The following is a 23,775-nucleotide window of genomic DNA, read 5'->3' on the forward strand; positions in this document are numbered from 1 at the left end:
TCTAGATTAATTTAGATATTACTTGTTTTGTTTATTTTATACTCTTGTTTATCTTTGTTTGAACCATTATGTCTGTGATCCGTTTCTGTTTACGTCGAATCATCTAAAATCATCTGAAATCATTTTATTTATTTTTAATTACTGACCCTCTCACTCCTCCCCGGCCATTCATAACCGCACTGCTCCGGGTTAGAGGGCTGGAGAGGAGCGCTCTCTGGAGGGGGAAATCTCGCTGTATCAGTGAGTAGCTAAAATCTTGCTGTCGTCTTTACTGAGGATAGTGCTGCAGGCGTGAGTTTTTTGCATGTTCTGAATATAAATTAGACGGGACTGAGGACTGCAGGATAGATGTGTGTCAGGTTCATGTAGTACGTGTGCTGGATGTAGGGAATTAGTTATTTTGTCCCATGTAAATGTGAGTTGATTGTCGAGTTAAGCGTTTTGCATGTATTTGGCGTTAATGTCCTGCGGCCACTGAGCCACCATCCCAAGTCTCCATGTTTGTTTTGGGGACTGTTTGGGGTTTGTTTAGGGATTGTGTTTGGAAACTGTTGTAGTGTTGGCGGTAGGTGGTATTTTTAGTGTTTGTTTGGAATGGTATTTTTAGTGTATGTTTGGGGGCTCTTTGTCGTGTTTGTTTGGGCTGTGTTTGTGTTTTTTGCAGTGTAACTGATTAATGCTCGGTTATTCGGGTCTTTATTCGGTGGGTCGTCGTGTGTTTGCTGTGGACGGGGCTTGGCGCGTGCTGTGTGAGTGAGCGCGCGAATGGGAGTATCAGGTTTATAACGCGCAAAATTTGAACCCGCGAGGCGAGCAGCACGCGGCACGTTACCGTGGAGACAGTAACGGACAATTACGGAGCTGTTTGGGCTCAAATACTAACACCTCCGAGCTGACCAGTAAACACTGAACCTGTGAAAGCAGATCCACAGAACCGCTAAAACTCTTTTCTTTGTACCAGAGAAGCTGCTGAAAACACCCCACACACTCCCGGACAGAGCTCTGGCTTATTTCGGCGGTTACCGGCGGTAACGTTCATCCTCTTTTAAATAGTCGGACTGGCTTTAGCTTGAGTTTGTTGAGGCCTTTGATACTGAGGTGTTTAGCTGGGTCGCTTGAACTGAGTTAAAGTGAATACTGGTATTTCAAAATTTCTGTATTTCCTCATTGAGTTGTAAGGTTATAAATTGTCTTAGCTGGCGTTTTGATATGAAGTGCTTTACACGCATAAATGTGTATACATATTTGTTTATATTTTAAATAGAAAAACATTATGCGTGCCGGTAAGGACCATGGTTACAAAAAATAACTATTTATTTCTGTCTGGCCACCTTGTCCCAAATGTAGTTTTCCACAAAGGTTTTTCTCAGACACAGAATGCATGTGAGATAATGCTGTTGTTTTTCAAAGTTTACAGTGAATGTGTTCGTTAGAAAATGACAATCTTTTAATCTAACTACAGGTAAATAAGCTGTATCTCAGTGATGGAGACTGCTGGAGAGTTGAAGCATCTGCACCTCAAGCACCCTTGCTCCAGCACTCAGACGGATTTGTACACCCCCAAGGGGGAGAATGTCAAAAGTGCTAATACAGATCCACACACCCCAAAAGATGACTGGTGTCACAGATGCAGCAGCCAGGAGTCTGTTTCCTGGGACAGCACACTTGAAACCCCAAAGGAAAACCAGGACCTAAGCTCCTCTTTTCATTTCCACAGAAGGGAGAGGCAAAAGGACTTGGGAAGAGAACTTAAGAAAGAACATTCACTAAAAACAAGTTGGTGTGAGACACCTAAGCTTCCAAAAAAAGATGCTTCACTGCGTAGGCGTCTCCTCATGTCCAAATCGGCTACCGATGGAAAGACGGTTGGTCTTAAAACACCAGGGAGGGGAGACCCCTTCATTCAAGGCAGTGGGGACATCAGCTTTGACTCTCCATACACAAGTCAGACTAGACCACTGTCCTACAGCACTTTAAAGACAGAGGCCATGGCATTTTCTTGTAGGAAACGACGGCTTATGTTCTCTCAAGCAATAACCTCAACTCTTGAAAGTGGAAAGAGTGGGGTGGCCAGTCCCATTATGCGGAATGATGGTTCTCTTTCAGAACCGGATCTTAATGAGAGCATCATATCGGGTCTGCTTATTTCAGATATGCCTGAGACACCTCAGAGTACTAACTTTGGCCCCTCAGCAAAAGAAAACTTCCAGACTCCCATTAATTGCCTGGCAACAAACCTCTGTGAGAGTTTGAGTGTCCTAAGCACACCCTCTCACACGCCAGTTTCCAAGTTGGATACCTCTACTTCAGAAGATAGTGGATTTAGTTCTCTAGGTCTAGATAAATCTCAGGACTCTTCCATAGATGATGCTTCTTTCCAGGATTTGGTGCTGCCATGGACATCTCACAGCAGGGAGAAGAGGCGGTCTCGGCTGGAGCGTCAGCGCAGGCTGTCAACGCTGAGGGAAGGTGGCTCCCAGTCAGAAGAGCATAGAGCCCAAAGGGTGGAAGCACATATTCTGAAAGATGAAGATGTTTTCCTAGAGGTGACTCCAGTAGCTGTGGCTAGATTGAAGCTGCAGGACCTGTCTCTCACCCCTGCCCTTGAGATGGTGCATGCCATGAGTCAACGCAGCAAGTGCATTCTGTCCAAAAATACCAGCCTGGAGGAAGTGCTCAGGGTCTCTGCTGAAGACGGACCAATCACAACCACCCTACCCCTCTCAAGCCTCATCGGTAGAAAGATGGGCCTGGGCAAGCTGGATATCCTCTTTGAACTCAGTAAGAAGAATCTTCACCATGTTCTAGTCATCATCCTCAAGCTCTTATCACCTCAGGATATTTATGTGTAAGTTATGGGGAATTGTGTGTTGCTGTGTTTGTTTTAGTGACTGTCTTAAGCACATTATATAAACCCTTCTTCACTGTCACAATAACCAATCTGAAATGAGTGCTTGGTGTGTTTTATTCAATATCTTTATTTATATTATAATTTATTTATTTAATAATAATTTTAATATCACGTAAAGTAATTGTGAGCAAATACACTAACAATGAACAAGAATGTACTGTTTTTTTTTTTTTTTTTTTTTTTTTTTTTTTTTTTTCTTAGAGAAGACTAGCATATTTTATTTATTTTCTAGCAACAGTTGATAAAATAAGTTGCTCTGATTTTGTGCAGCGTTGTGTGTAGAGTGCACATTTTTTAAATTGTCCTGAATCTCTCTCTGGACCTGCATTTATTTGAGAGTGTACAAACAAGGTTAAATGGAATAAAGGGAGTGATTAAATACAGTGAGAATGGAGAAGGTAAGTGATTAAAAATAGGTTTGGAACCAACTAGAGCTTCTGATCCTCAGTGTGTGGATCATTGAATGGAATAGGAGCTGAAACTGGTTGTTCTGAACAGGGCTGTGTAGACAGGGGTAGAAGGGGACTGTGCTCTTGGATCCTTGTGGTATTTTGAACAAAGCATGTCATAGGCATTTAATTAAAACCCCAGAACTGTGTTCACTTATGGAACAATGTGTTATATAGCAAGTTTTGTAAAAAAAAATATATATAGATCTATCTCTATCTTATTATTTATTTATTTTTAATTGCCTGGCAATCTATTTTTAAAGTCATTTATGTCCTTTCCTCTTGGATAAATCCTATTGGTCAGAAGTTCTCATGACAAATTTTTGTTTATAATGGATTTTTATGTAGTTTAAGCTACACACACTATGGTATTGCACAGGATGCACTGCATAGTTTCATGATGAATCATATTTGAATTCTTAATTTCAGTGATAATAAATTGTAAAATGCTAATTGCTTGCTTTTCCAGATGTAGCCAGGTGTCTGATGTTTGGGATGAAATCATCTCACAAGATAAAAAGGCCTGTCGTCGGAAGAAGCTGTATGAAAGAGAGCTGAAAGTTGCACTTGAGGTGAGATCACAGCTGTCATGTGACAAGAGCTGAGGTGGGACTTGAAGATACCAGTGTCTTGGCTGTGTGTGCCTGACTGTCCTGTGTTCTTTGTTCAGATGGGGAGTGCAGTTCGTGTCCCAGACGCTGAAACTAGACTGACTCTGGCATGTCGATCGGCTCTGAGCAGTGTCCAGGCCCAGGCCAAAACCCCAACTGCTCAAACATACACTCCTGCAGCCAGAGGCACTCTCACCCCTTTACAACACATAACACCTCACTCCAGCACCAAACGCCAGGAGTTCCTGCAGGTCTTGGAGAAAGTCTTAATTGCTTGTACCAAATTTATAGTCACAGCTCTTTCTTTAACTAATATTTCTATTTCCTTAGTTGAAGCAGACCAATGTTACTAACACTTGGAAAATATGTATAGTGTTGGAAATATGTAGCTTACAAGTTGCATTGATGAATGTGTTATCTAAGCCCACAAATGTCAGGCTGGGTCTCCTCTCCAGGGTGAGACTAGAGGTTACATTCACAGGTGATAGCTTTGGAAAACTGCTTTCATTCCTACTTCAAGTGAAGGCCTAGACCCTTCTCTCAAATTTTGTCCATGCTCCATTGGAGGTGAAGAGAAACTCAAATACTGAGGCTTGTACTGGAGGGTACTAAAATGTGTAGGTGCTGCCGCAGGGTCAAAGTTGGTTGAATGTTTGGCAGACAGGGCCAACACTATCTATCATGAGTCTTTCTCCAGCATCATCACTCAGGATGTGTAGCAGAGACAAGGGTGATTGGACACACTAAGAACTAGGGTGTGAGTTGTTGCTCTGGCAAGACAAATTAGAATAGCAAGACTACAAACCGTATTTCCAGTGAAGTTGAGACAATGCAAAGATGTGCAAATTATTTATTATTTTTATGTATATATATATTATATTGTTAGAAAATGGTATAAATTAATTTCAAATGTTGAAATATATTTTCCCATTCTTGCTTGATATCAGATTTCAGCTGCTCAGTCTGGGTCTCTGTTGCAGTGTTTTACATTTCGTTATGTGGCAAATGAGGGGACCTGAAGATCATAGCCAGCCAGTGGAGGTTTAGGGCCTTGTTCCTCTTTAATTTAAATATTAAAAACCAAGTAGGAATGGAAAATGTTTTCTTATAAATGCAGGCTCCGTTACTGCTTGGCATGGTTGGGCTTTGTCCAAGGTTTATGTAACTCTTGATTGTAGTCTTTTGAAATGTGTGTTTAAATGTATTAGCGTTAATCCAGTATTATGCGCTTAATTTCATGATCTTTGATTCTCAGGTGGCTAAAACCTTGTTCAGTGATGAGTGTCTGAAGCAGTGTCCACGCTGCCAGCACCCTGCTCGGTGTCATTCGTTGCGCGGGGAGGGTGTCTGCAGCTGGACCAACTGCCTCTTCCACTTCTGCACCTCCTGCCTGTGCTCCTACCACGGCTCCCGAGACTGTGCTCATCTTGGCTCTAAACGCAGGAGCAGGAAAGATGTTCTACCTGGCAGTGCTCAGAGTAAACGCAACGTCAGGAGACTGTGAATGTGTTTTGAACTGCAGGATATTTTATGTATGGCTTGTTTTTTTAAATTATGCATCTCTGAGGAGTTTGCCCTGACATCAGCAGATATGAACTTGTCTCTCCTCAGTGCAGTTTTATGTACAGTCTTTTTTTTGGAATATGTCAGGGTCTGTGTATTTCTGTATGTGTAAATATTGTTCTATACATTTCTGCTGTTTTTACAGATTTTTTTAATAAAGCCTTTTTATTCCTTTAAAACCAGTCAGCTCTTTATTCTACAAATGAATACTGCCATCTTGTGGTAAGGTTACATTTGACACAATTACTTTTTTTTTTCTTTTCTTTTTTTTTTTCTTCTTTTTTTTTTAATATATATCGTCGCTCTACAAAGAAAAATATGGATTAAAATTTTTGTGGTTCGCAGGGTTAGGGTGGGGGCGCATTTAAACTGCAGCGGTCTTGAAAAAACTACTAAAAAATTACTAATTTAAGGAATAACCCCCCCCCCAAACAGTGTTCGGAAAGTCTAATAGGCGTTTTGCATGTGACATAGATGGTGGCCAACAACTCTAGAAGTTGCACTTAATTTAATGCAAAATGATGAAAAGGTGTGGTGTTTTTGGCTGCAATAATTTTTAGGTTTATAGTGTCGGATGAATTCGACTTCGATCACATTTACAAGAATAAGGGTAGCTCTAAATTTGAGTTTAGCTTATTGCTAGGCTAGTCTCATGAATAATGTTGGTTATTTAGCTAGCTAGATACTGTCATAACGGTGTTTTACCGCGGCGTTTTTCAGCTGTTGTCCACCAGTGACGTCACACGATTGCGTTCAAGAATTTCCGTAGCGAGCTCGGGTTTTTCCGTAAATTTAATAAAATTGTCAGTTTTAAAGCAAAGTAAGCTGCTATTTTCATTTTAATTCATACTTATATATGTCAGTAACTAAAATAATGTGAAATATTCATGGAGGTCCATTAAGTGGTGCTTAGCCTTTAAAGAATCAATCCCATCAACGTGCAGGCCATGGCTTTTGAACTATAGTTGAGTTACGTGCTTCTGGAGATGGATTTGTGTGTACTGAACGCAAGTAAATGTATAGTGTTACAGCTAAGCCACTTTTTAGGCAGTAGGGTGTGGTCTGACCCACGCCATTACATTGAAAATCTAAAAAAAACCTCCACAACGAGGAACTACATTAAACCAATACGTTTAAATCAAAAGCTTATTTCAGTAATACCATAAAAGACCTCAGGAATCAGTCAGCACACGTTTGAACGGTTCATGACCTGGAGGTCAGCGCGGAAACTTCCTAAAACATTCAGATTTCTGTTGTCTCAGTCCTAGATCTATCTCTTCAACGACGTCTTCGATAAGAGAGACTAAATTTCGTCTAAAAACCGAGGGGTCCGCAGACTGACCCTGCGGTATCGTACCGCGGTGGAGTGTGTGCGTAAAGGCTGTAGTTAGTTACTAGAAACTGAGGGAAAGTGATTGTCTCCATGGAGACACTGGACAGAAGCAGCGCGCGGAGCTGAAACAGACCAGAGTCGTTGAGATATAACAAACCAGACTTTATTAATCTCACAGATCAGACAGCACTGACTGCGACAATGTGTAGATCATAATCATACCGAGAGAGAGAGAGAGCGTGAAAGTATGTGTGTATATGTGTGAGTAAAATATTATGTTGTGTTTGATATTTCACAATGAGAGAGGACTCAGTTCCAGGTGAGCTATCACTGACTACTCTACAGTTATGTGACAGATAGTTTTGCCTGTGTTTTATTACATTAACCAGCCTTGTTTTTACAGACTTTCCAGAAATAACAACTGAGAATTTGGTGAGCAGTCATCCCATTTCAATTGAGTTTTCACTACTTTGTTTTCCCCCTTTTTTTGGACGTCTATATGCAGACATTGATCAAACCCCTGAAAACTACTCTCAGTTCAGAATGATAGAATTAGAAGTTATTACCATGGGGAAAAAACCCAGAATGCTTTTATATTATATACACCTTTCGTCTTCTTTCAGTTTGTGTGGATCTATGTATTTATTTTAGTCCCAGCCTTAATCTATGTAGACCTCCACCGCTCGCCAGCTTGAAAATCTCACCCTGAAATTTGACAGGATCGGTTCCTGAGATTTATGACAGAAGAAGCCATGGTGGTCTGAATTTGATTGTTTGAGACTGTTGGGAATACTGCAGTTTCACAGCAGAAATGATCAGCTATGACGTTACCTGGTTATTTCAAATATGACACATCTTCTAGTCATCATACAGATGTGTTAACAAGACAAACAACTTAATGTTTAGTGAGGAGTTTGTTATAGATTTTTTACATTTCTTATTAATGTTTTATTTGTGCTTTAGGACGAGAGACTGTCCTCAGACTCAGTTTTAGTGGAGTTTCTCAATGAGTTTCTCATGCTGCCGGTGAGCGAAACATTTATTCTCTATCACTGCACAGAAGCACATATAGGTGGAACTGTTTTAGTTGCAAAATGAAAATGTAATTTGTAAAATGGCAATGTAATCCAATATTGGAATTTGTTTCTCTACTCATATGCACTTTTGTTCTCCAAATAAAATATAAAATTCTGTTATCACATTTGCATTTATTCATTCGTTCATGTAACTGCTTATCCAGTTCAGTTACACCAGGAATCACTGGGCGCAAGGCAGGAACACACCCTGGAGGGGTCGGCAGTCCATCACAGGGCGACACACACTCACAAATTCACTCACACCCTCGCACTTACGACACTTTTGTGTCATCAGTCCACCTATCAATGTGTGCATATGGACCGTGGGAGGAAACCCACGCAGACACAGAGAAAACACACCAAACTCCTCACAGACAGTCACTCGGAGCCAGACTCTAACCCCGAGCTCCAGATCCCAGGAGCTGTGTGACAGTGACGCTACCTGTTACGCCACTGTGCCGCCACACTTTTGCATTTGCATTTGGTAAACTAAAAGCACTGGCAATAATGATGGACTATGTGTTGGTGTAAGTTGTATGGTATGTGTGGATCAGACACAGCAGTGCTCCCAGAATTAAAAAAAATTCTGTCAATAGTGGACTGAAAATTGTACACCAACCAAAAATATTCATGCAGCAGTGCCCTGTGGTCAATGCCCTGTGACCACTGATAAAGGATGTGTGAATGACTAACATCGCTTCTGTGTCTGACTTTATATCTACAAAATGGACCAGCAAGGTAGTTATGTCCAACAGAGTGGACAGTGAGTGGACACTGTTTAAAAACTCCAGCAGCAATGCTGTGTCTGATCTACTTGTACCAACACACACACTAACACACCATCACAATGTCAGCAAGACAGCAGCACTGAGACTGATACACCCCTTAAATAATACCTGCCCTGTTGTGGTCCTCTTGGGGTCCTGTTAATTGAAGAAAGGGTGAATGTAGGCTTACAAATATGCAGAGCAAAGGATGGAATACAGGCCATAATTATAGAACTACAATGTGCACCTGTAAGGCCAAAGGAGCTGATAAGATAATCCTTTATTAGTCCCACAATGGGGAAATTTAAATGATAAAATGGTAAACAAGTGTAAGATATTGGTGTGTGTGTTTTTTTAGCCGGACAGTGTATACTGTTTATGTACATATGTGCTGCCTTTCTTCATATTTTAATGCAGTTATTGTTGTTTGCTGAATTTAAATTATTAGCAAAAATGTGGCCTCTGTAAAAATTTTCATTGTGATTAATTTTATGTTGTGACTTTTTTAAACTTTTAAATCCAGCGTACGAGTAGAAAATGTTGTTTTATCTCTCTGTAAGATGTTCCTGGAGCCTGTGAGATTTAACAAAGTCAGAGGTGTGTTTGAGGTGGGGATGGACACATCTGAGAATATCTCTGCACAGATCTCATCTCTGTTGAAAGAAGTGATTGAAAACAGCACTGTGTCAACATGGTTCCCAACTAAACCTTTACCTGGAAACAGCTACACTGTCCCAGTAAGTCCTCACGGCCTGCTCCAGTAATTTCCGTGGAGGTCTCTTTAGATCATACAAAGAATGTTGGTGTAGATGTAGAAATGTCATTACAAATGTTGGTACTCTGTACATACCCAGGCTGTATACCATGGGCTGTAATTTAAAATGTTACCCATATTTTTAATGATCCAAATAGCTTTCACCTTGAAGCCAACTCTAATTTGCTTTTGTAGTGTTTGGATGGAGAGCAGGCCGTACAGTGGATCAGAAAAGAGAGGCTGCCGTTTTTCCTTCAGAGCGATTATTACTTTGAGTACAGGTCAGAAAACCTAGAGCAAATTATATTTTACCCAACACTCGTTAGGTGTTTGCTACAGAGCCCCTAAAGTCTCATGGTGGAAAAATATTATTTAGAGATTTAATTTGTTCCCTCAATTTAGTAATCCGTTCCTTCAATTTAGTAATTTATTCCCTCAATTTAGTAATCCGTTCCTTCAATTTAGTAATTTATTCCCTCAATTTAGTAATCCGTTCCCTCAATTTAGGCACAGGCTGTGCATTAGGACACGCGTTTGACCTCTCCTGTCCATTCCTTATTTACACGTCACAACCATGTTTTAATAGACTGTTATACTAATAGTCCAGGTCGAGGAGAGTGTGAATAAAGGCAGATTTTTTAATCCGACAAATGTCATATTATCACGCAATGCCCCATTACATTGAATGAGGTGTTCAATTAAATCTTAGGGTGCCCTCTTGTGGACGATATGAGGTATTGCCTGATCTCATTTTCGGTTGAGGCTTAATTAAGTCCACAAAAGCCCGCTTAAGTTTTATTTAATGTTTTAAGTGGTAAATGATGAATGAAGACTATAGCAGGTCAACTGGATATTACCGAATAATTTGCTTGAGAATGAGATGTGATTTTGACCGCGGCTATGTGCCGCACAACTGTCCACTGTCCCACCTCCAGCTGAATGTGCCGCGCTAAACTCACTCAGTTAAAAATAAAATGAATCCCGTTAGATTCATTCCCTCCTCGACCTGGACTATAAATATTTTAGTCTTTAAAATGTGGTTCTAATGTGTAAATAAGGAATGGACAGGAGATATCAAACGTGTGTCCTAACGCATGGCCTGTGTATGTCTGTCAGAAAAGGATTGTTAAATTGAGGGAACACATTACTACTGAGCCCCTAAGGTGACATGGTGGGTTTATTTAGCAAGTTGTGGACTCTATATAGTATTTTGAGGCCACAAAATAATATATTGAGGCCACAAAATAATATATTGAGGCCACAAGATAGTATTTTATAATACTATAATTATAGCAATGTAGGTTTGTACAAGTTTTGTCAGGGTGCGCAGTCATTCCATGGCGTCATTATATTATTTTGTGGCCTCAAAATATTATTTAGTGGCCTCAAAATACTATTTCATGGCCTCAATATATTATTTTGTGGCCTCAATATATTATTTTGTGGCCTCAAAATACTATATAGTGTCCACGACTTGCTAAATAAACCCACCATGTCACCTTAGGGACTCCGTAGATTACTAAATTGAGGGAACAGATTATTAAAATGAGGGAACGAATTACTACATTGAGGAAACTGATTAAGTCTCTAAATAATATTTTTCCACCATGAGACTTTAGGGGCTCAGTAGTTTACGAATCAAAATCAAAATTTTAAATATAATTTATTTTGAAAGTGTCTTAAAGCACTTTAATATTATATTACACTCCAAGAACTGGATCTGAGAATCATTCGGCTAGAGTTGGGTGAACTACCTGGAAACTACATGGTATTTTAAATAAAGCGCAGACAACTTTATGGTAAAATCAGTGATATGTAATGGATACAATACCTAAAGTAATAATGTCTTCAAATCATGTGTTTGGCTTTGTTTTTTCAGTGTGAAATCTTATTTTATTGTTCCACAGACTGGCCTCGTGTCTGTGTCATTTGGCTGATTCAATACAGAATCTGTTCAAAGAGGAAAATTCACTTAGTCCCTCAGCCACACTGATTCAGCAGGAGGTGCCTAGAAGTCACACACACTCTCATACTTTCTATTACCCTTTAAGAGTAAAGTTTAAGAGTAAACACAGGAAGATATCTGCTTGTGGTTTTACACTGATTAGCATGGTATAGACTCTGTATGGACTGTAAATATGCTTAGTATCTGATTTTCTTTTGTTGTTCTTTTGCCAGTCTTCTACTTCTCTCAGAACGGGACACTCAGACAGCAGTAATGACCGCAGCTCTCCACACAGAGGAAAGACAGAGCTAACTCTTATTCAGATACTATATCATTCACTTTCATGTCTTTATCATGTGCTTTACCAGGGCCGTCACTAGAGATTAAAGAATAGAGGGCCTTCGATTTAACCAGGGGGGGCTGGGGAAATTGCCTCATAGCAGCAAACATTTTTGACAAGGTACAAATTTAGCAGAGCCACAAGGAGCCAAAATAACATTAGCTCTAGCTAAATCAGGGCTGTACTTCCCAGAGTTTCAGCTGTGACCTGCTGCTCTCAGCGCCGACGCAAAAACAAATTTGTAGGAGGTAAAGTGATTCCATTGGCTGCATATTGAAAGTGGACATATAACTCTGGCTGCTGATTGGCTAAATAAAGGTGACAACCAATGAAAAGCATGCTCTCTGTTTAGGAGCCGTGGAGAATCTACCCCCTGCTCCGGCCTCAAATATACATAACAAAACGCGTCCCGTATCGGTTCAAAAATTTACGGGACGGTTGGCAACACTACATGTGTATTTTATGTCAAGAAAGCAATAAAGGCCCACAGGAAAGTACATGCATGACGTTAGACCCGTTTTAGGGGGCTGTAGCCCCTCCTAAAAGTTGTTTAGCTACAACCTCCCTGCTTAGCAGCTGCTTAGCGAATAACAGTAATCAGTAACGCAAATCTACAAAATTGCTGCAATATTTGTCACAGTTTTAGTGCTTTAAATAAGTAAGGAAAAAGACATTATCCTGGAATATTTAGAATCCATCTCTTATGTGTGTGTCCTTCTATCTTTAGATTATAATGTGAAGGCTGAAGTGAATCTAACAGGACAGCAGCTGAGCAGGATTTGCAAAGAAGAGTGTCATGGGTTTAATGATCAGGAGCTGGCTCCCACTCCCAACACAATCCAGACCAATAATGTGGACAAGAATAAAGACATGGGGAAAGGCAAGGAACTCGGTCTGAATCTAGGCAGTCATCTGGATATTGAACTTGGCCTGCACACTGGTTGGGGCCAGTGTCCTCATTTATCATCCGGTGAACACAAGTGCGCTCTAAAAAAACACCTGGAAATCTCCCAGGTCTCAGAGCAGAATAAACAAACACATTTAAACACTTCATTCTGTCTTCACTGTGTCAAAGTTAGGAATAGCATACGCTCACTCGAGTGTGGACATGGTTCCTCTGACTCTCTGCCAAGTTTTCCAGAGGAGTTCAGCACATCCCATCCAGTGAAGAATACCCTCCAAACAGCGGCGCCCCAGGTATTTATGTCCGGCAGACAATTCTTTTTGGATTTTAAGAGCTTTTTACAGGGCAGGCCCGGAGAGAGGATACTTAATCTGTGGATGGACATAGAGCGCCTGAAGACCCTTCAGAATCTGGAAGCCAGAAACAGGTACAGTGCTTTTTTTTCCTGTGAAACCTCCATATGTTGTCTGCACGACGTTAATCAAGACTGTTTGTGTTAAGGCATTTGATCTGGATGAAGAACCAGTATCTAGTGGGCACTAGCTCCACAGTTTTGAGTGTGGAGCTCCTCTCCAGACTGGGTCTTATCAGCCCACACTGCTGGACAGAAGAAAGACTGCAACTTGTTCAGCCGCATCTCACTGTGGTCTTGCTGCTCTACTGGTGAGTCTCAAAGTTATAGCCACATACCTGACCACTTTTTTTGAACTACAATTGTACTGTTCCTGTACACAATGGATGTGCATTTGTGTGTATGTTTTAATTTCATACAAACTGGATTACACTCCATTTCACTTATTTAGTTTACAATAAACATATGAGACCCATATTAACTGAACTTTCTTTATAAGGCCATTTGTATGTGATCTATGACCAACTGTGACTCAAATCTGATCTGAAAATTATGTTTTTGTGATTAAATCTAACTATAATCTTATTTAAAAGTAGTGTATACCTACACTGTAAAAAATTGCTGTAAATTTACAGTAAATTATTGTATTATTCAATTACAGTAACATGCTGTAAATTTGAAATACAGTAGTGTTCCTGTAAAAATACAGTAAATGGCAGGGAACTCTGCTGCCAGTATTTTACTGTAAAATTTCCAAGACATTTTTTACAGTGTATACTGTGAACAAAGCCCAAAATTTCCTCCTGTGTGTTTTAGGGGCCGCAGATTTATTATATCCCACTCACACACTAAAAGGTGTAGAACACCTTTTCTCTGTTGGGATTGCCAGTTACCTCCGCCTCGTCAAGACTCCTGTCCCCGTCACCCCTGCAACCCACAATCCCTACACTCGGGCTGCTATTCACCGTCACGCATGCCTTCTGTGGTATGATGCACTAAAATGTCTGTGTTAAATACTAAATACTGTGTTACTACAGTAACTAGAATGTTCACTGTATCTGTATCTTTTTTACAGAAAATATATAAAAAATTTAAATTGTGTGTTTGTGTGTGTTAAGAGTGGCCCTCACTGCAGTGACATTGAGAGAATGGTGCAGGCCTTGTGTATTGAGCCCAGGGCTGGTTTCTACTTCACACACTTCTGTCAGAACGCAGGGAATCAGGTGCACTTTGCTGCAGCACGCATATTTAAATGGGTCCAAAAAATTACAAATGAAATTTGTAGTGATGCACAGTATTAAGACTGTATCTTGCATACCTTATGTGTCCCCTCTATCCAGCTATGGGCGAATGCAGCTGAGTTCTACAGAGAGCTGCTGGAGTACCGTCAGCTGTTTTACCGACCCTCATTTGATCCCTACAGAGTACAGCACAAGGCCCAGGTACTGATGTAAAATTCATATAAAAAATGTATTTGGGTTATTCATAAAGATGAATGTGGGCGGCACAGTGGCGCAGCAGGTAGTGTCTCAGTCACTGGTTCGATTCCCGCTCCGGGTGAGGAGTGTGGTGTGTTCTCCCTGTGTCCGCGTGGGTTTCCTCCGGGTGCTCCGGTTTCCTCCCACAGTCCAAAAACACACGTTGGTAGGTGGATTGGCGACTCAAAAAAGTGTCTGAGTGTGAGTGAATGTGTGTGTGTGTGTTGCCCTGTGAAGGACTGGCGCCCCCTCCAGGGAGTATTCCCGCCTTGCGCCCAATGATTCCAGGTAGGCTCTGGGCCCACCGAGACCCTGAACTGGATAAGCACTTACAGATAATGAATGAATGAATGATAAAGATGAATGTTGCCAGAGTAATAACATGAGTTTATTTGATCTAAGCTGTCAATATAAGCAAAATCTGCATCACTTTAATAACTCATCCTTAATCTTCATAATCTTTATTAACCCTGTGCCCTATTTATGCCCTCACAGTTCCTTAATTAGGTGTTGAGGTGAGCAGAGACAGGAATTTGAACTAACCTTATATTGTTTCTAATATTAATAACCTTAATCAAAACCAACCCTTATCATTTTATATTACTCTAACTACTACGAATCATTCATCTTCTCTTGGTCTTATGTAAAATAATTATATTACTTCAGCCGGCCTTTAACTAAAGGATTTAATACATATCACTCCTTTGCAGTTGTTGTATGCTACTTTTGTGAGTACTGCTGCTGGGAAGAATGTGCATGTGGGGGAGCGGTGCAGGCAGCACATCTTCACTCGTCTGAATCCCCCGTTTGAGGAACTGTTTGATCAAGCAGAGGAACACACACTCTTCTTGTTGCTGGAGCCATGGACCGTACTGATCCATCAGGACATAACCACATTCAACAAAGTAGGATTCCACAACCACATAACTTCAACACCAAACAAATCTGACATTTATATATATAGCAGTGAGAATCCAGCTAAATCAATCCTGCTACCTGCTCTGAAGGGGGACAAACAAAGTATGCAGAGCAACTGATGGACTGCAGTCTGTTATTGTATAACTAAAAAGTCCACTTCTATGTGTATTTACAGGTGGCTGTGTGGGAGGAGGAACGCTTTGTGGAACCTGAACTTTACAAGGCACTCCAGAGCCTATACATACAAATTCAGAGCCGACAGCAACAGGTCAATTTCTCTTCCTTAAATAACAATGGCACCTGTTGTTATAAAGTGCACCACTGATGTAAAGTGACAGGACATAAAGGAACATTCTGTTAAAGCAACACTAGGTAAGATTTAGCACTTAGCGTTTTTGCTCCTGGGCGCCCCCTACATTGATTCAGTTTTACAGCCCTGTCCTAAATTCAAAAGGGAAGGAGGACTGGTTTCCTTCCCACCTCCAAAAATGACATTGTTTGAAGCTGTACCCTTTAAGATAAAAATTCTACTTAGTGTTGCTTTACATATGATTGAGTGTAATGAGTTTCAAACCAGACCCATTTAAAACTGGCAGACATTTATATATTTATAATCTGTCACTCTGTCTATTTAGCGCACACAAGATCACAGGCCTCCGCCTCCACCACCACAGGCTGCTAAAGAACCTGACCCCTGGGCCCAGGTTCCACTTCAGTTCCGGCGCTATCGTTTTGGCACTCTACTCAGGAATCGAGTGGAACTCCAGCACTTCTTGGCCTTTCTGGAAGAAAACTTTGCTAGGTACCTTTCACAGTTTGGGATGTTTTTAACAATTGTGGTGCATTTGTACCAGTAATCACCAACCGTGATCCAGGAAGACCAAAAGCATGAGTAATCTTGTTCCGACCACTTACTCCACACTGGCCTCAGCTCATGAAATGGCCCATGTCCTGTATTATTCTTGCATCTACTTTTTCCCCTGAAGTACATTTTTACATTTTTAAAGAAAATATTTGACAGTTACTGCTCTTTGAGCATCTTTAAAAAGACATGGTTCACATGACACAAGACTAGAGGACGCTGGTGAAATTATTATGAAGTTATTACCGCGGGAGATCTAACTCATGGAGGTAATTGGTACGAACTACATTGTGGCTTACATTCATTCATTATCTGTAAGCGCTTATCCAGTTCAGGGTCACGATGGGTCCAGAGCCTACCTGGAATCATTGGGCGGAATACACCCTGGAGGGGGCGCCAGTCCTTCAAAGGGCAACACACACACACACACATTCACTCACACACTCAGACACTTTTTTTGAGTCGCCAATCCACCTACCAACGTGTGTTTTTGGACTGTGGGAGGAAACCCACGCGGACACAGGGAGAACACACCAACTCCTCACAGACAGTCACCCAGAGCAGGAATCGAAACCCACAACCTCCAGGTCCCTGGAGCTGTGTGACTGTGACACTACCTGCTGCGCCACCGTGCCACCCTTGTGGCTTACATGCTACGTTAAAATGTATTATTATTAATTATGGACAAATACTATTTTTAATCTGATATAAGCCCTTTTACAACTTCACAATTCTTTTTTTTTTTTTTTTTTTACTAGAACAGAAGTGGCTTTTAGTTATATTATGAAGGGTTGATTTTAAGGTTTGTTTGTGTAATTGTGTGTGTGTGTGTGTGTGTTTATGCGTGCATTCATGCTTATATAGTACAGATCTGCTTTGCTGGTTGGATATTGAGCAGCTGAAACGAACCCCTAGTAATGCACCTGGGTGGGAGGAGAAACACAGTAACATCAGGACTCAGTACCTCAGCCGTAACTATCTGTTTGGCCCCAGCAGTCCTGCAAATAAACAACAACAGACTGAGGTATCACACACATTAAAGATGGTTACCCCATCTAACTGTAAATAAAGTTAAATCCTATTTAACACTCAAAGCATGAGAACAAATTACAACCCAATATTTAGCAGTGACTGCACTGAGGGAACTGTATTATTATGGTTGGGCAACTGGAAAATGTCCCCAAAATCAATTTAAAGCCAATTAAATTCTAATATTAATTTTTATTTTTTTTTCAATTCAGCAAGCTGTATTCATTTTATTCAGTATATTGTGTATCAGTCTTTGTAATGTTTTTTGGGGAAATAAAATGAAACAGAAAGTACCCATTTAATTTAACCCTGATTTAATTGAATTTGATTCAGTTTCAAGAGCAGCTGAGGAACTGGGAGAATTATGAGGTTATGTTTGGAGCTGCAATTATATGATTAGAGCCATGTCACAGTGTTTTGATTTTAGTGTATTGTGTTTAGTATGTGTAAATAACTGAACTGAACTGTGTATGAATGTGTGTGTAGCTGATTCGTCTGGCTGGTGGTTGGGCACGTTTGCAGGGTGAGCCTCTCTCTGTGTCAGTGCTGTCTGAAGTTCAGTCTCTAGTCAGGAGCCGTATCGAAAGAAAATGGCTGCCACTGTTTCTCTCCAGCAAAGAGTTCAACTCACGTCAGAAACTTCAGGTGAGTCTGATGCAAAGACAGCTCCATAACCCTGAGCCATTCTGAGCTCCGCTTGCAGATCTTAACTTTTAAATTAACAGAGCTCTGTCCACAAATGTGATATGTGACTCATGCCAGTGTATAATATTCACTGGGGTTGTCTTAATAGCTTTTATGTGTTGTGTAATGTTCATAAGATTTAACAATACATCATTATTCTAGCTCTTGCCACTGCATAAAAATAAAGAACAATAAAGACCCTTCTTTCTAATTTGTTACTGAAAGAATTTTTGTTCTACGATTTTCCAAATGAGAAAACTGTATCATTGTGCCCCAATTCAACTTCTAAACAGGCTTTTCGCTATAATTGTAAAATTAGAATTGTTACACACTAATTAGTTATGTCACCAGACTGATAAACACAAAATATCCAACAGTGACTTATTGTTGGGGGCACCTCTTGCTCGGTGATAATGTATGTGCAATAATACCCTAAAATAATCTAATTACCTTTCACTGGTTCGTGTTACACTTCCATCACTAAGTGTTACATATGCACTTACGAAGGCATTACACCTGCTCTTAATAATACACCTGTTTTTACACATTACACCTATTTTAAACATTACACCTACTAATGACCTTCTCCACTGCTCATGTAGCAACACGAATACACCTTCCTCATTAGTTAATGAGTCACCTCTGCGTGACTCTGTTACTGAGGGTGTGGATGGTGAGAACAAGAGAAAGAATAAGGAAAGAAATGGAAAGGTGATGATGTGAGGCCTGTCTTGTAACATGAGTCGAATGGAATTAACTCTTCCGATGTTTCTTTAGGCCGAGCTCGGGGACGTGGTGGAAGACCAGCTGTTTCTCCGCCACAGAAAGAAGAGGCAGGTTTGGAAAGTGGGTCAAGCTCCTCTGTCCTCCTCTGCCCCTCTAGTCCTCTCTTTGCCCTTGTTTATGTTCACTCTCGATGATTATGCAGCAGGTGGACAGTGGGCTGATGAACATTTCTCAGGAGGTTTTGGCTTTGCGTAAGGCACTGTTGAACCCAGTCACTTGCCTGCACTTCCGCCTCTTCCTGTCAACGAGAGGCGAACTCCTGGAAAATGACCTACTTTTCTGGTTGGAGGTTCAGAGATACAAGGTGAGGGCAGCCCTTATCCTAATATTTAGTGTAGTGAATAATAGCACTGCTTTCCACACATCAGACTGGGTGTGTGGCAGCTCTCATAAAATTTGGTGAAGACATTGTAAGTTACTCTATTTATGAGTGTCTGGCAATTACAGTAAGTATAAAATGTAAAGCTAAACCTGAAGTTCAAACCTGTACCTTAGTCCTAAACCTGAACTCAAACCCAAACTTAACATCACTCCTAATATCCAAAGCAGAGGATTTTTACGGTTAGTTATTTGAAATTATTCAATGTCTTTTTTAAACTTCGTTTAAATCTCTTAAAAATGTATTTCTGTTTTACTGTGCAGGATTTGTGTCACTCTCATTGTGATGAGGCAACAGTGCAGAAGAAAATCTCCACCATCATCAGTTGCTTTATTGACTCATGTATTCCGCCCAGTGTGCAGATCCACCTTCCCCCTGAGCAGGCTCAGCTCATCCTGCAGAGTAGGAGCACTCTCGGTCCTTACATATTCAGAGAGGCTCAGGTATATCTCAGTGATGCAGGGGTTTGTCAAACTTTAGACACCTCTGGTTGTGTTGTGATGATTTTTAAAAATAAGTCTTTTTTCAGCAACTTTTTGCCCTATTTCTGTTACTTCAATGAGTTTAACATACTGACGGAAATACATATATTTCTCAGTGTTTTAAATTGATAATAACTTTGTCATTACAATGTGTAGCAATGTTTTCTGTAAAAGTTGTTTACACAGTTCTACTTCGAATATCAACAAGTATTGCATACAGTTCTCATAACTAATTTTCTTTTCTTTGAAATGCGAAATACATGTGTTTTGATAAAATGAGTATGCTGCTCCTGCCTCTGGTTTTAACAGCAAGCTGAGACTTTTTCAAGAGAGCATGGAGAAGTAGTTATTCACTCACAACAGTCACATTAGCAGAACTAAACATTTATATATTTTCAGTGCCAAAATTATGGAGCGTAAGAAAGACTGAAATTTATGGCGTCAAAATAGATTATAAAGTTCTAGAATCCATAACCAATAAATGTCATTTAATAATTGAGAAAACATTTAGTTATATTAAGAGTTATAAAAACAGGTTAATAAACAGAATATTTCTGTGTATAATCGTCTATTTTGAGTTTAAAATTCTTGAAGAATCCTTCTTCACTTTCATTCCGCCTTTTCTCAGTTGCGCTTCTCTCAGTCTCGCTGTCGCCTCCAGAAGTTTCTCGCTTTTGACTTTTGATTGTTTCGGGATCTAGACAGCCATTAGCTGCTGAAGTTAAGCCCCGCCCACCCAGCTGATTCTGCTACGTCAACAAGAGCACACCAATCTTACACTGATTGGAAAAAGACAGACCGGCAAAGACAACTAAGCCATATCAATTATTTTTTAACGATTATGTCTTTTAATAATGCACAGTTTGTCATCGAAACTTAGTGTCATTTTCCAATCACGGTTAGTGTGTGCAGAATGGGCGGGGTGGGCGGGGCTTAACATTTGCAGCCAATGACTGTATAGATCCTGACACCATCAAAAGTCAAAACATGAAACTTCTGGAAGTGAAAGTAGACTGGGAGAAGCATAATTGAGAAAAGGTGGAATTAAAGCAAAAACGAATTCTTCAAGAATATTAAACTCAAAATAGATTTATACAGAATTATATACAGAATTATTCTCATTACAAACCTGTTTTTATAACTTTCTATATTAATGAGAGTTTTCTCAATTACAAAATGTGTTTAATTGGTTATAGATTCTTTTTTGGTCCTCAGCACTTTAGAACCTATTTTGACACCATAGAAATTTTTGTTTATTTTCTTTTACCTACTTTTCTTCACAGTAATTTTGCTCAAGCACAACACGCACCTTGTTTTCTTCAGGGTTCAAAATGCAAACAAAACAAAGCATGTGATCAAATATGTTGAATATTTATATGTATACATACATTGTTTATACACTGTTTTCCCATCTCACTGCCACAAGGTTTGCGCAGTACAACTCATGAATGAACATGAAAATCAGCTCAGCTTCAATAAATTTTGATGTGTTTGTGTGTTCACACAGATGTGTGTGTTCAGTGAGCTGATGAAACACTGGCCGGGGTTTGTGGAGTTCAGGAGCAGTGTGTGTGAGGAGCAGGTTCTCTTTGAGTTGGAGAAGAGAAGAGCCAAAGAGAGGGAGAAACAAATGAGAGGAGAGAGGGATAAGAAGGATGACAGGACACCAGCGGTAATGCAATACTACATATACACCACTTTACTGACTCGTTACATTTAGAACAGGAGGTATTAACATACATAACAGTATTCACTCTTTTACACAATTTACCCTTCAGTGTTTTATGTGATGCATTATGTAACTAATATTTTTATAGCTGCCCGTTTGGTCAGATTATGTGCTTGTGTGTTTGTGCGTGCATGCGCAGGTGCTGCAAGGGGAGAGAGGGAGTGTATTAGAAGGACTGATAGAGGAAGCCAGTATGTATGGAGAAGTGGAGGATGAAGAAACAGAAGAGCATGAGAGAATGGATACTGCAGGACAGCAGGTCAGGGCTCTGTCCTTAAACTATTGGAATTTAATATCAACATAAATAATTTAAGTAATTATTAAAATCAGTGTGTTAGAAGTAACTCTAAAACCTCTTTATTTGATGATGACAGTTTTGGTGACCTCCCAGTTCTTAAATTGTTGTTTAATATACCTGTTTTTAGCCATACTTAGTTCTGGCTTTACCCATACATTTTCAAGTGGAATATAACAAGTCTAATCTCCTCAGAAATGAGTATCTTGGCTGTTATAATTGGATATAAATTTTTAGATGTTTAACTAATATTAACTCACTTTTCTGTGCAGACTTAGTGCAAGACTTAGGTGTTTTTATTAAGTTTAACGTTTATGTTTATTTATTTTTCAGCTGTCTTGGTCCTACTCCAAATACCTTGCAGCTTTAGAGAGGGAGGAGATGCAGATACACACACAGGCACTGCAAGAGGAGGGAGCAGGTATCAACTGGACACATACACAGAACATATTTCCTGGTTATAGAACAGTTTTCTGATTATTGATCGATCAAATTTAGTCTAAGGTGCCTGGGGAACACTTTAATCTTGTAGCTTCTTTATTTTGTTAATATAGAATATACACATATATAAATGTGTATTAAATATTATACAAACTTTGTTATACATAAATATTAACATAGACTTTACCACACCAGGAATGTTCCAACATCTAGTATAAAACCTTCTCAGAAGAGAAGCTGCAGCAAAGGAGATAATTCTAATTATACCCTTGATTTCAGTAGAAATGTTTGATTAACAAGTTTCTTTAACTTTTCACACAATCGTTTATTATGAATTTAACGTACACGACAATTACTCATTCATTTAGTCATTCGTTCATTCATCTTCTGTAACCACTTCATCCTGATCAGGGTTGCTGTGTTGTCTGGAGCCTGACATTGCTTTAATGGTTCTCTGAACACACACTAGGGAGGGCACAAGTCCACCGCAGGGAATCACACACCATCCCAAGTCAAACGATGTTTACAGTTTCACACATGCAGTCTACCTACGTGTGTTTTTGAATTGTAGGAAGAAACCCACACAAAGGAATATCACACCATCATTGTGTGAACATCAACTCCTCATCATTAGGCTTTCTTTTTATTTCTCCAGATTTGAGCTCTGTGCAGAGTGTGAGAGCAGTTCACACACACATCCAACACTCCTCTAGAAAAAATACACTCTCAAAATGCAGAACTCACATACAACAGAGGACCTCTACACCAGTAACAGGTTTGATCCACAGTGGTGGCTCTGTGTTTAAAAAGGCAAATGTGTTTATATCATTGTAACTTTTTTTTCTCTCACACACAGGACACTGACTGGAAATTTGTCTGATTTGTCCGAAAAGGACATTGTATTTCATACCACCTTCTGGCCATTTAAAGCGACAGCAGCTTGAGGAACATCAGAATAAATGAAGCCGAATACACTGACCTTTACACGTTTTTTTTTTAAATCCTTGTTTCACATGTTTCTAAACTTTCTGATGAATATTAGAAATAAATTTTTCACATCTGTATTCTAAAAACTACATGAAGACTAAGGGAACCATCTATGGGAAAGGACTCAAATATAGCTTGTTACTAGGCAATTCACTGTTTAAAACATATACCAACAACATTAGTGGCAGAAAAGAAAAGTTAGCTTAGGGAGATAATCATTTATTCATCTTCTGTAACCACTTCCTTCAGAGTCACTGGATGCAATACAGGAACACACTCTGTACAGGGCACCAGTACATCACAGGGCACCCCCCACACATTATTGTACCCAAAATATTTTACAAAATCTCTTAATAAACATATTCAACAATGTTTACAAGTACAAATAATGTTTAAAAAAAAGGAGGCATGTTTTTTAATAGGTCTCTATTGCATTTTGAGAACAAATTTGCATGAGTGTGCTGCAAGCATCAAAATCAAAATTGTTTATTTTTACAAAATATAATCTAATAGTTCAGTGAAAATATTGGAGATCTCTTTGTGTTTTGTCGGTTAAATATAAGGTTCAAGGGTCAGAAAATCTGAATTTTTTTTTTTTTCATTTTACCATATGTACTTTACTGAAAATGAGGTTGTTATCACTTTTGAAAACAAAACTTTTCTCATAGGAATAAATTGTTTTGGTGTTTGAAATTGGTTT

General features: G+C 39.7%; 2 protein-coding genes across 5 annotated transcripts; both read left to right on the top strand.

Moving 5' to 3' along the window:
• Positions 1 to 140: 140 nt before the first annotated feature.
• fbxo43 (F-box protein 43) lies at positions 141 to 5,690 on the top strand. Of its 4 annotated transcripts, none has more exons than XM_066683291.1 (5): positions 141 to 240; positions 1,463 to 2,848; positions 3,830 to 3,932; positions 4,031 to 4,222; positions 5,227 to 5,690. In XM_066683291.1, the coding sequence occupies exons 2-5, from the start codon at positions 1,485 to 1,487 to the stop codon at positions 5,473 to 5,475; spliced, it is 1,908 nt and encodes a 635-aa protein (XP_066539388.1). In that variant the 5' UTR covers positions 141 to 240; positions 1,463 to 1,484; the 3' UTR covers positions 5,476 to 5,690. The 4 variants fall into 4 exon arrangements, with proteins under 4 accessions (XP_066539388.1, XP_066539389.1, XP_066539392.1 ...); XM_066683292.1 differs by having other exon boundaries at positions 207 to 291; XM_066683295.1 differs by lacking the exon at positions 141 to 240 and adding an exon at positions 481 to 565.
• A 1,297-nt stretch (positions 5,691 to 6,987) lies between these two features.
• Positions 6,988 to 23,427, top strand: LOC136708042 (regulator of G-protein signaling 22). The gene is made up of 25 exons (XM_066682304.1): positions 6,988 to 7,186; positions 7,271 to 7,299; positions 7,831 to 7,893; positions 9,271 to 9,447; positions 9,660 to 9,745; positions 11,372 to 11,468; positions 11,643 to 11,754; positions 12,477 to 13,080; positions 13,155 to 13,316; positions 13,822 to 13,990; positions 14,124 to 14,228; positions 14,346 to 14,447; positions 15,194 to 15,388; positions 15,577 to 15,669; positions 16,037 to 16,203; positions 17,128 to 17,287; positions 17,779 to 17,937; positions 18,754 to 18,822; positions 18,905 to 19,066; positions 19,405 to 19,584; positions 21,131 to 21,295; positions 21,492 to 21,611; positions 21,981 to 22,068; positions 22,744 to 22,863; positions 22,945 to 23,427. The coding sequence occupies exons 1-25, from the start codon at positions 7,165 to 7,167 to the stop codon at positions 22,950 to 22,952; spliced, it is 3,414 nt and encodes a 1,137-aa protein (XP_066538401.1). The 5' UTR covers positions 6,988 to 7,164; the 3' UTR covers positions 22,953 to 23,427.
• Positions 23,428 to 23,775: the final 348 nt, after the last annotated feature.

Source organism: Hoplias malabaricus, chromosome 10, assembly GCF_029633855.1.
Source record: "Hoplias malabaricus isolate fHopMal1 chromosome 10, fHopMal1.hap1, whole genome shotgun sequence".
Classification (NCBI taxonomy): Eukaryota; Metazoa; Chordata; class Actinopteri; order Characiformes; family Erythrinidae; genus Hoplias; species Hoplias malabaricus.